A 15,295-nucleotide genomic window follows, 5' to 3' on the forward strand; every position below is an offset into this window, starting at 1 on the left:
CGCGAAATGGACCGCATAATTGCCCTCTGGAACTGGGCAAAACTGACTCAGTCTGCGGTCATTATGCGGCCCGCAGACCTGTTCTGCGGTCATATAATGCATCGCAGAACTGGTCTGCGGTCGCATAATGCGCTGCAAACCTGCTCTCCAAACTTGCCTAAGCTGCTTCACTCTGCGGCCATTATGCGGCCGCATAGTGGGCCGCCGAAATGTATTTTTCTATCCAAAATTTTCCTTTACTGACCAGTGCATTGTTCGACCCAAAAAGTTCGAGCCACAGCGAGCTACAATCCTCAAACACGTAAGCCTACTTCGGCACCACGAAACCTTAAATTCCTTTACGAAATTTTACGGGGCCTTACATACCAGTAGTTTCCTCACAGTCCCCATGCTCCTTGCACCCACACAGTGCAAGGAGCTAGCCTTCTCAGATGCTCGGGCCTTCTTTCCATGTTCACTCTTCTTCTCGAATTTCTCAGTGGTCAACATTTGAACTTAAAATTTACAAGAATGGCACTGTTATGCCGGTCCTCCCAGGCACACTTAGTCTGCAAATGAAGTGTATAACGCTATATGAAAATATTGTTAATATAATGCTTAAATAGATAAGAATTGTATTAAAACCTTAAATTGGTTAAGAATTTGCTCCACGTGCTCCGGTGAAAATTCACTCCCATACAACCGGCTAAGAGCTTCAGTGATTATATTTGTAGTCTGATGACTAGGTATGAACCTGCAACATAACAATTACATTAAATAAACAAGACTAGCTATTATAATTTAGCAAAAACAAAGAAGTAATAAATAAATCTTACCCATTGCCCTCAGACTTGATGATCATCCTATGATAACGATCATACCGCACTTCCTCTGGATCATCATATGCCGATGAATCTGAAGCGTGCGTAGAAGGGGAGGCATCTGGATCAACGCTACTATCTCGAAGGTGAAGTCTAGAAATGCTAGGAGACGAACCCCATGGAGAGGGAGACGAGGTCTCTGATGAAGATGGATGCGATCTAGACCCCTGCTGCAATCCAGACCACTACTGTGATCCGAGTGGCTAAAATCAATCTTTTAGCCTTATAGAAATCTTCAGGTATGTTGAAAGTCGGGTCAACTAGTTCATTCATAAAGCCAATGAAAGAATCCATTCTCGCTTGAGAAATATTGATATCTGATTTGATACTTAATAGTCTAACTGCAACAGACAATTGAGAGTGCACACTTCCTTCACTTAGTGGACGACTAGCGGCTTCTAACTATTCATAAAAATATTTTGCCTCTTCGTTAAGAGCTTGTTCAACACTTTTATGGGGTTCAAACTTGAAGTGCACCCCAAAAGCATCCGCAACCATTCATGGTATCTAGGATGTAGAACGTTATTCTCCACCGACCTACTACTTTCACCAACAACTATGTTATGAAATACATCATAACTGCCATCAACCTCTCCATGATTAGTCCACACAAAAAATTATCTATAAACCCTTTTTTATAAAGATAAGTCTTAACATCCTCCGATTCGAAAAAATGCAAACACTTGCACTTCACACAAGGACACCTAATCATCCCTCCAAACTGAAATGGTTCAAGTGACATTGCATGCCTAATAAATTCATTAACCCCTTCTATAAATTCCTTCCTAAAAAACTGACGATTAGGATAATTCCTATTATACATCCAACTACGATATTTCATATACACAAAGAACAAATAAATTAAATGTTATATTAATATATTGTTCTAACCCTATTATTAATCATAATTAGACTCGCTGGAACAATGAATTAGATAAGCCATGCAATTAGACTAACTCAATTAGATTAATTGATATTGTAGTTCATAGTTTATACCTTAAATTCATAATTTATACCTTAAATTAATTTATATATTAAATAATTTAAATGCATTAATTTGAGTTCTATTAAGAACCATAAGTTCATAATTTATACCTTAAGTTCATAATTTATACCTTAAATTAGTTTATACATTAAATAATTTAAATGCATTAATTTGAGTTCTATTAAGAACCACAAGTTCATAATTTAAGGTAGTTCATAATTTATACCTTAATTCTAAATCTAATGTAGTTCAAACCAAAAACCCTAAAAAAATTATAATTTTAGATAGTTCAATTCTAAATCTAAATCTAATGCAGTTCAAAACCCTTATTTAGTCACATAAATCCTAAATAGACAAAAATCCTAAAATATTACATAAAATTATATTCCAAAAATTTAAAATTAAAAATTAAAAAGCTAATAAAGTATATTACTAACCTTGAACAACAATGGCAGTGGTGGTGCCGCCGACGAGGAGAAAGTGGTGGTGGTGGCGGCGTGGTAGTGGTGGTGATGGAGGCGCGAAACAATGGTGGCAGCGGCTGGGGGCGCAAGCGTGAGATCGAATAGGTGGGGCTTCGATTTTGAGGGTGGGTGACTTGATTTTGGTTGGGATTAGGCCAAATTTCTGTGGGAAAGGGAGATGGAAGAGAGATTAAAGAGAGAGAGAGAGTGAAAAGATGAAAATAGGGAAGGAACCCGTATGTGTTGGTCTAATTAACAGATTTTCGACCGATTTCGGTCGGTATTGTTAAAAATGTTTGACTGTTTGACCTCACAAATACCGACCGAAATCGGTTGAAAAATAAATTATAAAAAGTTTAATAATATTTTTTTTATTAATTACTTAACAAATGTTTTTGTTCTTAGCATTTTGCACACGTAATATATGCTTTCTTTCTTAATTTGTTCCTTAATCAATTTTTTTAATTAACTTGCACCACATACCGATTGATTTTGTGTTTAAAGATTGTAATAAAATAATATATAATTAGATTTATATATAGCACTACATCTTAAGTTTTACCATAGCATTACATCAATGATACACTTTATAATCTATTTACTAAGACACTAAGTGTGTCATAGCATATTGGATATAACGACTATATCAATTACACTTGATCAATTATATATATAATGTTTATCATCTGTGTGCTTTAATATAAATTACACTTCAAGTGTAATAGATTATAATAGAGTGTATGATTTTATTTATTTATGATAATTTACACTTACATATATATGACAAGTGTTGATGCTTTAATTTATTCTCAACTGTTCATTACATCGCTCGAATGCTTGATCGGTGAATAAATAAGAAAACAAATCTTGAAGTTTAAGTGGACATTTTAAACATTTTAAGTGACAACATGCTCATGTATAATGAGTGACTAGATGCTCCAAGATGTGTATAATCGACATAGTCTTAAATGTTTTATTCTCGATCACTTTATTAGTACTTTGCTCGGATACTTCATCAGTGGATCAATTGAAAATTCAATTATATTCGATTAAAACTTACTATAACACATTTAAAAACAAAGTGTATAATTCTATAAGATGTAATGTTATATTAATACTTAAGTTTTAGCAATAACAACATATGTATACTTATATTAATATAGCATATGTTAATATAACATTAATATTAATGCTATATATATATATATATATATATATATATATATATGCTATATTAATAAAACATGCTATATATGTAGGGATTGAACTGGTGACCTTGCGGGCAAATGTGCACTCATTGACCGGTGAGCCAAAGTGCTCACTTGAGCATGGGTTCACACATGCTTATTTAAGAAGGAGATGAGAAAAATATCGAGGGAGGAGAGTATGGGTTCATGATATAGATCCGGCCCCGGATGCAACGTTACCGTGAGTTGGTTTTTGACGACCATGAGATTAAATTGGACCCCATATAAATTAGATATCCAGAGGTGGATCGTCTATCGTCCTAGTCGCTGTTTGAGAAGCTTTGGAGGTGCAAGGTTGAACTTTTTGAGAAAAGTAGACCATGAGCAGTGAGCAACGGAGGACTGGTTTGATTGCTTGCCAATGAACATCCGTTGGACAGTGCATAAAGGCAAGCTTATTGACTGAGAATGCGCGCGATGTCGGAGTGAGTTATTAGAGTGCTCCAACAACTCGTTGATACTGTTCTGGATTTGCAAGAGGACTGACTACCCATGAATTTGGTTAACAAAAATTATTGTTCATACATGCCAATGAATGGCTCTTCGCGTGTCGTTTCATCGAGTCGGTTAATGACATAGGGATTCAAATGTATATACATAATCAGATATTTAAACATGGGTGGGTAGATATGAACGGTTGCCAATCAATTTCTTCCTTAATTTATGGGATGGACCCCACAAATCTCCCTCTTCAGTCTCATTAACCTGAAGGAGGTAGCACTATCTTCTAGTTTGAGTGCATGCCGACAAGTTCTTTGTATAACTCGAATTTGTCTCTTAGTACTACCTTAGTCAACATATCAGCAGGATTTTTACTTGTGTGAATCTTTTTGACCTGTAAAGATTCGTTCTCCACCTGCTCACGAATCCAATGATATCTCACATCTATATGCTTTGTTCTTGCATGGTACATGGAGTTCTTGTTCAAGTCTATTGGACTTTGACTGTCACAATAGACGACATACTCCTTTTGATGCAATTCCAGCTCTTGAAGAAACCGCTTGAGCCATACCATCTCCTTGCCAGCCTCTATAGCGGCAATGTACTTTGCTTCAGTTGTTGAAAGTGCAACACACTTCTGCAATTTAGACTGCCATGATATAGCTCCCCCTAAAATATAAGCAAATATCCAGTAGTGGATTTTCTGTTATCAATGTCACCTGCCATATCAACATCTGTATAACCCTTCAAGATTGGATAAGATCCTCCAAAGCACAAACAATCTCCCGTGGTACCTCTCAGGTACCTGAGTATCCACTTGACTGCTTCCTAATGTTCCTTTATAGGATTTTCAAGGAATCTGCTAACAACACCAACTGCATGAGCAATATCAAGTCAGGTGCATACCATTGCATACATCAAGCTTCCGACTGTTGAAGAATAAGAAAATTTAGCCATGTTCCCTTTCTCCTCCACACTTGTAGGACACATCTTCTTGCTCAACTTTAGATGACTAGCAAGAGGTGTGCTGACTGGCTTAACATTCTTCATGTTGAAGCATTCCAGTACACGTTCAATGTACTTCTCCTGAGACATCCACAACTTTCTACTTGTTCGCTCTCGAACTATCTTCATACCCAGAATTTGTTGTGCTAGGCCCAAGTCCTTCATATCAAATGACTTGGACAAATCTCCATTCAACTTTGCGATCATCCCCTTGTCTTTTTCTACAATTAACATGTCATGCACATACAACAACAATATAATAAAGTTATTTTCAGAAAATCTTTTGAAGTATACACATAGATCAGAATATATCTTTGTGTAAGTTTGACTTTTCATGAATGAGTCAAACTTCTTGTACCACTGCCTTGGTGCATGCTTCAACCCATAAAGACTCTTATTCAGTTTGTACACCATGTATTTCCTTTCAGCTACTTCAAATCCTTCTAGCTGCTCCATATAGATCTCATCTTCCAAATCTCCGTGAAGAAATGCAGTTTTCACGTCCAACTGCTCCACTTCAAGATCTAGGCTAGCTGCTAAGCTCAAGATTGTTCGAATAGAAGTCATTTTGACAACAGGTGAGAAAATTTCATCAAAATCAATACCTTTATTCTGCTCGAAGCCTTTTACCACCAATCGAGCTTTGTATCTGACCAGCTTGCCTTTTCCATCTTTCTTGAGTTTAAAGACCACTTACATTTGAGTGGTCTTTTACCCTTTGGAAGTTCAACCAGCTTGTACGTGCCATTTTTCTGCAAAGATTCCATCTCCTCTTGTATGGTTTTCATCCACTGGTTCTTTTCTGGATGTGACATCACCTCCTTAAGACTTTCTGACTCCCCCTCATCACTGATGAGGACATACTCCGTGGAAGGGTACCTGCATGACTCTACCCGTGGCCTTTCTGATCTCCTCAGAGGTTGAGGTTGTTCTTCTCCCTGAGTGGGGTGATCCACTTGCTCGACATCATCATCAAGTTTCTCCCCCTGCTCAATAACCTCACCAGGTTGCTCCCCCTGCTCAATAACCTCGTCGGTCGTACTTTCTGCACTTGTGGGATTGTTAGAAGTAGAAGGAATAGTAACAAGGTTAGGAATAATACCATTCTTGGCCTTCTCTGGCATATCATCAGTAGTTCCAACTTCACTTTCTCGCAAGACTACATCTCTGATTCTGATGACCTTCTTCTTTACGGGATCCCACAATCTTTATCCGAATTCTTCTCCATATCTGATGAACATGCAAGGAACATATTTATCATCCAACTTTGTTCTCTGCTCCTTTGGTACATGTGCAAAAGATTTGCAACAGAACACCTTCACATACGAGTAGGATACCTCCTTATTGATCCAAACTCTCTTTGGGATGTCAAACGCCAACGGAACCGATGGACTCCTATTGATCAGGTAACAGGCTGTCTGAACTGCTTCACCCTAGAATGACTTAGGCAGTTTAGCCATTCTGAGCATGCTTCTCACCTTCTCCACTATGGTGCAGTTCATCCTTTCGGTTACGTCATTGTGCTGTGGGGTTCCAGGAACTGTCTTTTCATGTATGATCCCATGACTCGAACAATACTCTTCAAATTCCCTTGAAGTGTACTCACCTTCATTGTCACTTCGGAGACGCTTTAGCTTTTGGCTTGTCTCCCTTTCCACCATAGCATGAACCTTTTGGAAAACCTGAAACACCTGATCTTTGATTTTCAAAATATAAACCCACAATTTTCATGAAACATCATCAATAAAAGTAACAAAATATTTGTTACCGCCCATCGATTTAATTTCCATTGGATCACAAATATCAGAATATACCAAATCAAGTATATTCAATTTTCTTTCAGACGATGTCTGAAATGAGACTCTATGCTGCTTACCTAATAAACAGTAGTCACATGGTTTTACCGTTGTACCTTTGGCATAAGAAATGAGTGATTTCCTGGCAAGAATCTGCAATTCCTTCTCGCTCATATGACCCATTCTTTTGTGCCATAAATTTGTAGAAATTTCATCTTGTGTCGCGTTCCATTCACCTTGGCATATTTCTGCATTTGTCTTGTACAACGTGCCACGAGTAACTCCCTTTGCAATCACCAATGATACCTTGGTGAGTCTCCACTTTTGATTTGCAAAATAGTTCTCGTATACATCTCGGTCTAAAGCAATTCCCGAGATTAAGTTTATCCGCAAATCAGGTACATGTCGCACGTCCTTTAGAACCAATGTGCATCCGACATTTGTCTTGATACAAATGTCACCGATCCCCGCAATCTTTGAGTAACTTGTGTTACCCATTCTCACAAGGCTGAAATCACCTGCTACAAATCTGCAAAAAAGATATCTTACCGGTGTGGTATGGTAAGATGTTGTTGTATCAACCACCCATTCCGACTCTGGACCTGATAAGTGCATGCATTTCTCTTCCTCGTTTATACAGAGGACAATATTATCATTGTTTTTCACCATGGCGGCTGTGTTGTCGTCATTCTTCTGGCCACTAGTTTTACCTTTGCCCTTCCTTGGATTTGGGAAATCTCTTTTGAAGTGACCTGGTTGATCACAATTGTAGCAATTTCTAGCTCTTGATTTGGATCGGTTCTTAGACTTCCCACGAGCTCCGGATTTACCATAGTTGCTCGAACTCCTTTGATAACTCCTGCCTCTACCTTCTGTGATGAGAGCATGTCCTTGATTTTCAGGCTTCTTTCTCATCTTCTCATTGAGTAGAAGAGCCAATGTGACATCTTTCAACTCAATGGTAGTCTTACCGTGCAAGATGGTTGTTGCCAGATTATCGTACGAAGATGGCAACGAGTTCAACAGTAAGATGGCTTTATCTTCTTCCTCGATTTTCACTCCGAGATTGGCGAGCTGTGTGATTAGTCCGTTAAACATATTTAAATATGACAAAAAATTCGTACCTTCACCCATGTGTAGGACGTATAGCTGCTTCTTCAGGTACAATATATTTGTTAGCGTTTTGGACATGTATAGGCTTTCCAACCTTGTCCAAATATCACGTGCGGTTTCTTCATCAATGATGTTATTTACCATATCATCTGATAAGTGCAACCTGATTGCACTAGCAGCCCTTTCATCTAAGTCAGCCCAATCCTCAGCTTTCATGGTATCAGGCATTTTGGCATCAGCATCTAATACCTTGTATAATCCTTGTTGGATGAGCAGATCTCTCATCCTTCTTTGCCATGTTAAGAAACCGCTATCTCCGTTAAATTTTGCTACCTCGTACTTTACTCCGGACATTTTTATTTTTCACCGAGTATAGTACTACCGACATTGATTAGTATTTTTGTGAACGAGCAGAACATGTGCTCTGATACCAGTTGTTGGGAATAAACCCTCATAGAAATAATATTCACGGTACTAAAGGCGGAATAATAATGCAGCACCGAGATACGGTAATTAACAAGAATAAAAGAGTGACAACGACACCAAGATTTCTACGTGAAAAATCCTTTTGAATAAGGAAAAAATCACGGCCCCGAGACGAGCAACTAATATCACTATAGCAAGAAATTTTACACTTTGTAGGTCCGAGTAAAATACTCCAAAGACCACTACAACACTCAAAAGAAATAACCCTCTTTTGATATTCTCACTTCACGATAATATCGTTCACTCTCTATTTTCTTCTACACAGTCTATTTCTCACAATGCCTAAGAAATACTCTCTGCAACTATTGTGTTGCTTCTCTTTCTGTGCGGTAAAATGAAGAAGTCGAAGCTCTCCTTTTATAGGAGAAATAGCCTACCTCTTCAACCAATCAGAATGAAGGATTGGTTGAAAATTTGCAATGCAAATTTTTTCTTTCTTCCACCTAAGAAGTTTGACATTTTCCTTCTGCAATCTACCTTATTTGACAATAAGAAAGAAAAGATGGCTGCCAATCAATTTCTTCCTTAATTTATGGGATGGACCCCACACAAACTACTTCTAAGCGTGGGCTGCCACACTAAGGAGCTGAAAGGGGTTCACAGTCCCTACATTGAAAAATTACACTGTGGTTGAATATATATATATATATATATATATATATATATATATATATATATATATATATATATATATATATATATATATATATATATATATATATATATATATATATATATATATATATATATATATATATATATATATATATATATATATATGTGTGTGTGTGTGTGTTTGAATCCCCTCTAATAAAAATCCTGCCTCCGCAACTGCTCCTAAGGCTTATTCTACATAAGAGGGATTTCCTTCAATCGTATTACGAGCCAATGTCATGTGAAATTTTGAAAAGATGGGACCTCAATATATATATATATATATATATATATATATATATATATATATATATATATATATATATATATATATATATATATATGTGTGTGTGTGTGTGTGTGTGTGTGTGTGTGTGTGTGTGTGTGTGTGTGTGTGTTTTGAATCCCCTCTAATAAAAATCCTGCCTCCGCAACTGCTCCTAAGGCTTATTCTACATAAGAGGGATTTCCTTCAATCGTATTACGAGCCAATGTCATGTGAAATTTTGAAAAGATGGGACCTCAAACATCTTTTTTTTTTATATATATATATATATATATATATATATATATATATATATATATATATATATATATATATATATATATGTGTGTGTGTGTGTGTGTGTGTGTGTGTGTTTTGAATCCCCTCTAATAAAAATCCTGCCTCCGCAACTGCTCCTAAGGCTTATTCTACATAAGAGGGATTTCCTTCAATCGTATTACGAGCCAATGTCATGTGAAATTTTAAAAAGATGGGACCTCAAACATCCGTTTTTGTTAAATATTTTGGGACTCTTTTGACCAAGAAACCTGGACGCAAGTGTCTGTATTCTTCAGCTATTGTTTTTGAGTGGTTATGGTAACTCCATGAATCAATCATGGGCCTAAAATAACGCTAAGAATTTTCGTGAAAAGATTTTTGGTAGTAGCACGTCTGGGCCTAAAATAACGCTAAGAATTTTCGTGAAAAGATTTTTGGTAGTAGCACGTCTTGGTAGTTTGTAGAGAGAGTCAACCAATTATCAAGCACCATTCCATTTCATATAAAGAATGTCCCTTGCGGATCTAAACCATTTTTTGGTACATTAAGTTCAGACACAATATAGAACGTAGAAATCTGAAGCAACAACGTAAAGACCGTTTTCAAGAGGCTGGAATCAACTTTCTTTTGGTCCTATATCTTCACTGCTAATTTCATGAAAAAAACTGTATTATAAACACCAATATTGACAAACGAATCAAAGAATTTGTACAAGAAAAAAAAAGAAAGAAAAGAAAACCCTGGATTCCTTTGACTTCTGCGTATCAGCTAAATATAGTTATAGACTCTTGTCCTCCTCGTAGTTAAAAGGCAATGGTACGGACTTGAAGGCACGATATTTCCCGACGTTATTCAAGTGCTCATTTTCCAACCTGAACAATAAAAGACAGCATAACTATCTTCTACGTGATGTCAAATAAATACACAAGTAGCTGGCTAACTCATCAAATTTCTGCTATAAAATAGATAAACTTTACATTTTAACCTGTTGTAGCATATAATTAACTGTCTTGTTTTTCAGGTTTCTAATTCCTCTTTTTATGGACGGTTAGATGACTTAATAGCTTAAAAATTCTTTTACAATATCATGGAATATGTTACTCAAATAGATAATGGTTTGGAGTTCCGACCTGAAAAAATTCCACATGCCTCGGCGAAGGATCTCTAGAGAGGCAACTACTGCAACCATTGCTTTCTTGTGCAGAAATGGTAGTTCTTGAAAATCAAGAACCAACTGCATCCATACTAGTCTCAGAATAATGTCAAGAACCTGCATTTAGTCTTCAAGAAAGTTAATTTACACTGGAAGAGAGTTGTGTAATACTCTATATATTTTTCAAACCTGCTTTCTGCAACTTACAATGGCAACAAAGTAGACAATCTTGTGTGGCACAAGCAGTTTGTCTCTCAACCAACGGTTTCTTGAATTCTTTTGCAATAAACCCCAATCTATAACAATGTCCCAGTAAGTATTTGCAACTGTAGTAATTCCTGAGGATGATGCCGCCATTACTCTCCAAAACGTTCCTCTCTTTTGAGCATAAAGTGTCCTCATCACAAGAGCAACAATGGTTGAGAAATATTTGAGGCTATTAAGCCCCTGCATTGAATCTTTCTCTTCAAATAAGCGGCGAAGGCACTGTACATATATTATACAAATTATCACCATGTTAAATAAGTTTGAAGATACCTATTTTCATTTTTTCTGGTGCAAAGTTTCTCACACCTGAATAAACCGAGACCAAAAGGGAATAATTGCGACGACTATGTATAAGATTTGATAAACACTGCTTTCTTGACATTTATTAGATCTTGTTCTGAAGTTGCCCCACACATAGTAGCAGACATAGAACTGCAAACTCCTAATTGCCTGAACCTGAAATGCAAGAGCACATTAAAGTTCTTTCCCATAAGTTTTGCAAAATTTGCACAGACTGAATTATCAATTTCTTGGATTCTCTTTTGGTATAATACAGAAGTTCCCCATTACAAAAGAAAAAGCTTAGTGTAAAACCTGGCTAGTAAGCTGATCTGCCAAGAAAAAATCTGGTAGATTAACCTGCAAAATTATGTGAAACATTTTAGTATCTACGTACTTTCTGCGTTATTAATCTGCAATATCTCTTAAACAAATTGCTGGTACCTTGTAAAGGGGAGCACATAGACAGTGCCAACCACATCTTATAAGGAAGAAGCGACTTGAACGATATATGATGTTCAGAGGGCAAAAAGTTATTAGAAGCAGAATCTGAAAAAAAAAAGATTAGGGGTTTGTAATTTTTGAAACATTTTTGTATAGATCAGTTGTAAAATGAAAGTAGAAGAAGTACTGTTTTTTGCTAGACTTACAAACACCACGGCAAGTGGGATCAGCTCAATCACTGTCTCAAAACTTCTTGTATTTGGATCCATCTCCATATCTAGGTGGGACAATGCAGCAGCCAATGCAAGTACTGAAAGACCAGAAGCAAGGAAAAGAACTTGTCTGTAACCTAGTTCTGTTCCCTGCTTGAAGCCAAAAATGAAGGGATAATTGACTCTAAAATGCCTCCAGTAGTATATGTTCCCGGCGTACATGAGCATATGGAGGACAATGTATCCGAATAGGCTGCAAAAGATACAGCTCTATTACTCATATGTATTGCTTAAAACATGGTTTCGCTTGTAGACAGACAAGGGGTAATTAAGAATCAATATGACTTTGTAATAGACAGATGATTAGTTTACCTGTAGAGTGGAAATATATTTTCCATATACTGCCCACGACCCTCATGCTGTAGAAGGTTTCCGAAATGTATGGATACAGCAATAGCTGCCACTAATGCTATTGAGCCGCCAGAGAACAAACCTGTTGGTGAAACGTATTTCAGTTGCTAAAAAGTAAAAACTATGTTTATGATGCAGTTTACCAAATTTTTCTAAGCACTTATCTCGGATGAAGATAATACATCACTGGTAACCTCTGATAGAGGCGAATCAAGGATCCAGAGTTAGTTGATTCAAATGAGTATGATCTTTATTATATGTGTACATTTAAAATTTTGTTTTGCATATGTATTACTCATAGTTCGAGCTGAATGCAATAGGTTCGGTTGAACCGGAAGAATCCGCCCTAAATCAGCATTTGACCTCTGATTACACAGGAAGAAGTTGATGCTACTAATGATGCATACTTACCCAGGAAAAATGTTACTCTATGCGTTTCTCTTTTAGCTTGTGGTCTTAAAGATTTCATTCCTTTCCTTCGATTTCCATTGACAAAATGCTTTATGAATGTGGCCTCCACTCTTTCTATGAGCTTAGCAACCTAAAAAAGGCATAGATCGATGAGAAGTTCAAACTATAATAATGCTGAGAGGAAAGCAGTTTTTGAAACTAAAGGAAAATGTATATACCTCATCAGAGCTACCAAGATAAGATTTATTAACCATCTCTAAGTATGATTTAGAAGCTTTCCTTGAGGTGATCTGTAATCAATAAAATTGCAAGGTGAAAAGGCAAAACTTAAATACTTTCCATTGGCATATATAGTGATCACTTCAGTGTAGTACCTTGTCATACTTCTTCATGATCTTGGAAAATGCCAACACATTTAAGAGACTGGCACAATTAAGTAGCAAAATTAAGTGCGAGTTTTAGTTAAAGATAAAAACAACTAGTATAAGTAAGTCCTCATTTGGAAGAAAAAATGCAAGCACTACCAGAAGTTTTTCAGAAGTCGAAGCTTTTGATAGAACTCAACAAAAGCCTTTCTCATTTGTTCTTCAGCTTTTCTGAGCTCCTCTTTGCTGAATGATAAGTTGGATTTTGAAGTATGGATGATATTTTTTAAAGTTGAGACAGGTGTTTCGGGTTCAAGATTGATTTTTATATGGTCCAAAATCTCTAGTGGAGCAGGCCTAAATTCCATATGTTTTGTATTTGCTGTATCTCTTTTCCCTCTTGTTGCTTCTTCTTCTTCACTTGTCATCTCTGCTTCTTGTATTGCCTCCATTTCTGACCTACCTATATTGGGGTTAAACAAGAATTCAAACAAATTAAAGGGCAATCATGGGATGGAGAAATTAAGGGAAAAGCTCCAAATTTATTATGTAAATTTTCTAGTTTTAGTACTTTGGGGTCTCATTCATACTTTTTCCATTAGCAAATTGTCCTGTATTTTCCATTAACTTTAATGGAGCTCGAAGTGCTCTACTTTTGATTATGGTTTAAAATTACTCCGAGTCAAGGGTAAATACACAATGATTTGCTAACAACAAGGGAACGGAGGATAGAATTAAAATATTTCGTATAATAAGAGGGGTAGTAGACCATTTTCCCAAAAGAATGGAACATTGATAGAATAGCCAAAGTATTGGACATACCTGGATTTCCCAAATGGGAATTTTTGATTCTTATAGAAGGCTTATCAACCTTGATTCTTAGAGCAATAAGTGCATCCATTTGTTTACTCAACTCATCAGCCTCAGCCTTCACTTCCTCTACTTTTTTCTGGTAAAAAGTTATCACCTTGTTGAATTCATCATCAAGTCTTTTAAAGAAAACCATCTCATTTTCTCCACCTTTTTCAGATGACATAAGAAACATAGTTTGATAGTGGCCTTCTGAACTCACTAATATGGCTTCATCTTCATTGTTTTGAGAAACTTTGAAACTAGTTTGTAATCCACTAAAGGCTCTGTACATAGATAGCCTTCTCTTTAAGGAGCCTTCAACTTCAGGTGAAGCGGCAATATTGAAATTCAAGATGTCTTTTAAAACACTCTTGAGATAATTGTAATCCACATAGGCTTCTTGCCATTCTTGGACAATTTGGGATGCAAATTCTTTCCCAAATTTCATCTTTCTCTGATTATCTTCTGGACTTCCTTTGTTTTACCAAATCCAAAATGAAAAGGGTGGTCTTTATATAAGAATGTGGAGTTTGGCTGTCTAGCCGTGATAGGAGAAAGGGTCAGCAATCAAGCTGTTTGTTTCCAAGAATGTCCAAGAAAAATGAATGACTAGTCCTCGTAAAATCAATGTGTTCCTCCTTTTCTCTTTAGAATTTTTCTTGCCAACCCAGTATGAGTATGAGTATGAGTATGAGTATATCACCGTGTCTCATTAAATATTTCTTTTGATGATTTAAATATTGAGCACCTTCATTAAATACTCATCAACCCCCAAAAGAGTGTAGTTTTAAAATTGTTAATCATCGTGGAGTTAAGTGGAAACACGAATGATGACAAAAAAACGTCCAGACTGTAGAAAACAAAAGGATACCAGCTGGAAAAGATTGTATTACAGTAAGATATTGATAAGCAAAATGCATCATCAAATATATCAATAGTTGCAAATGGTTGTGCTCCATTTGTGATGGTATAAAAAGGTGCGGAGGGATACATTTAACATAAGGTCAGAATACTTATAATAATATTCTATAATTTTTTTTAACTTTTCGTTTGATTTAGACTGGAGTTTGCCCTGATTTTCTAATTGCTTTCTTTGGGGGAGTAAGTTTTCTTAGCGGAAATGGTCTTCTTCCATATTCTTTTTTTTTTTGGAGAAAATGTTTTGCATTTTTATAAATTGAAATCACTTCTTCTCATACAACAATACAATAGAGTTAGAGAGTATCTTTTTTCATTCAATATTTCTGTTTTCTCTTTTATATAGGAGTAGCAGATTATTCATTTTCTCCCATATAACGTAGACAGA

General features: G+C 36.3%; 1 protein-coding gene across 2 annotated transcripts; it reads right to left on the reverse strand.

The window, feature by feature from the left end:
• Positions 1-10,073: 10,073 nt before the first annotated feature.
• On the reverse strand, positions 10,074-14,708 carry LOC142166885 (phosphate transporter PHO1 homolog 9-like). Of its 2 annotated transcripts, none has more exons than XR_012697334.1 (13): positions 13,960-14,708; positions 13,297-13,600; positions 13,147-13,195; positions 12,991-13,062; positions 12,773-12,902; positions 12,323-12,443; positions 11,945-12,203; positions 11,739-11,843; positions 11,610-11,654; positions 11,322-11,471; positions 10,956-11,234; positions 10,726-10,876; positions 10,074-10,467 (listed from the first exon to the last, which is right to left on the reverse strand). XR_012697334.1 is itself a non-coding variant. In XM_075226576.1 (13 exons), exons 1-13 carry the CDS (start codon positions 14,435-14,437, stop codon positions 10,374-10,376), a joined length of 2,226 nt encoding a protein of 741 aa, XP_075082677.1. In that variant the 5' UTR covers positions 14,438-14,704; the 3' UTR covers positions 10,074-10,373. The 2 variants fall into 2 exon arrangements, 1 of the variants encoding a protein (XP_075082677.1); XM_075226576.1 differs by having other exon boundaries at positions 10,726-10,865; positions 13,960-14,704.
• Positions 14,709-15,295: the final 587 nt, after the last annotated feature.

Source organism: Nicotiana tabacum, chromosome 12 (genome assembly GCF_000715075.1).
Source record: "Nicotiana tabacum cultivar K326 chromosome 12, ASM71507v2, whole genome shotgun sequence".
In the NCBI taxonomy this organism is placed as follows: Eukaryota; Viridiplantae; Streptophyta; class Magnoliopsida; order Solanales; family Solanaceae; genus Nicotiana; species Nicotiana tabacum.

Coding starts and splice junctions, on each gene's coding strand:
- LOC142166885 (XM_075226576.1), bottom strand. CDS start 14,437: ATGAAATTTGGGAAAGAATTTGCATCCCAAATTGTCCAAGAATGGCAA. Junction 13,063..13,146: donor TCATGAAGAAGTATGACAAG/GTACTACACTGA, acceptor TATTGATTACAG/ATCACCTCAAGGAAAGCTTC. Junction 10,866..10,955: donor TTGTCTACTTTGTTGCCATT/GTAAGTTGCAGA, acceptor GACTAAATGCAG/GTTCTTGACATTATTCTGAG.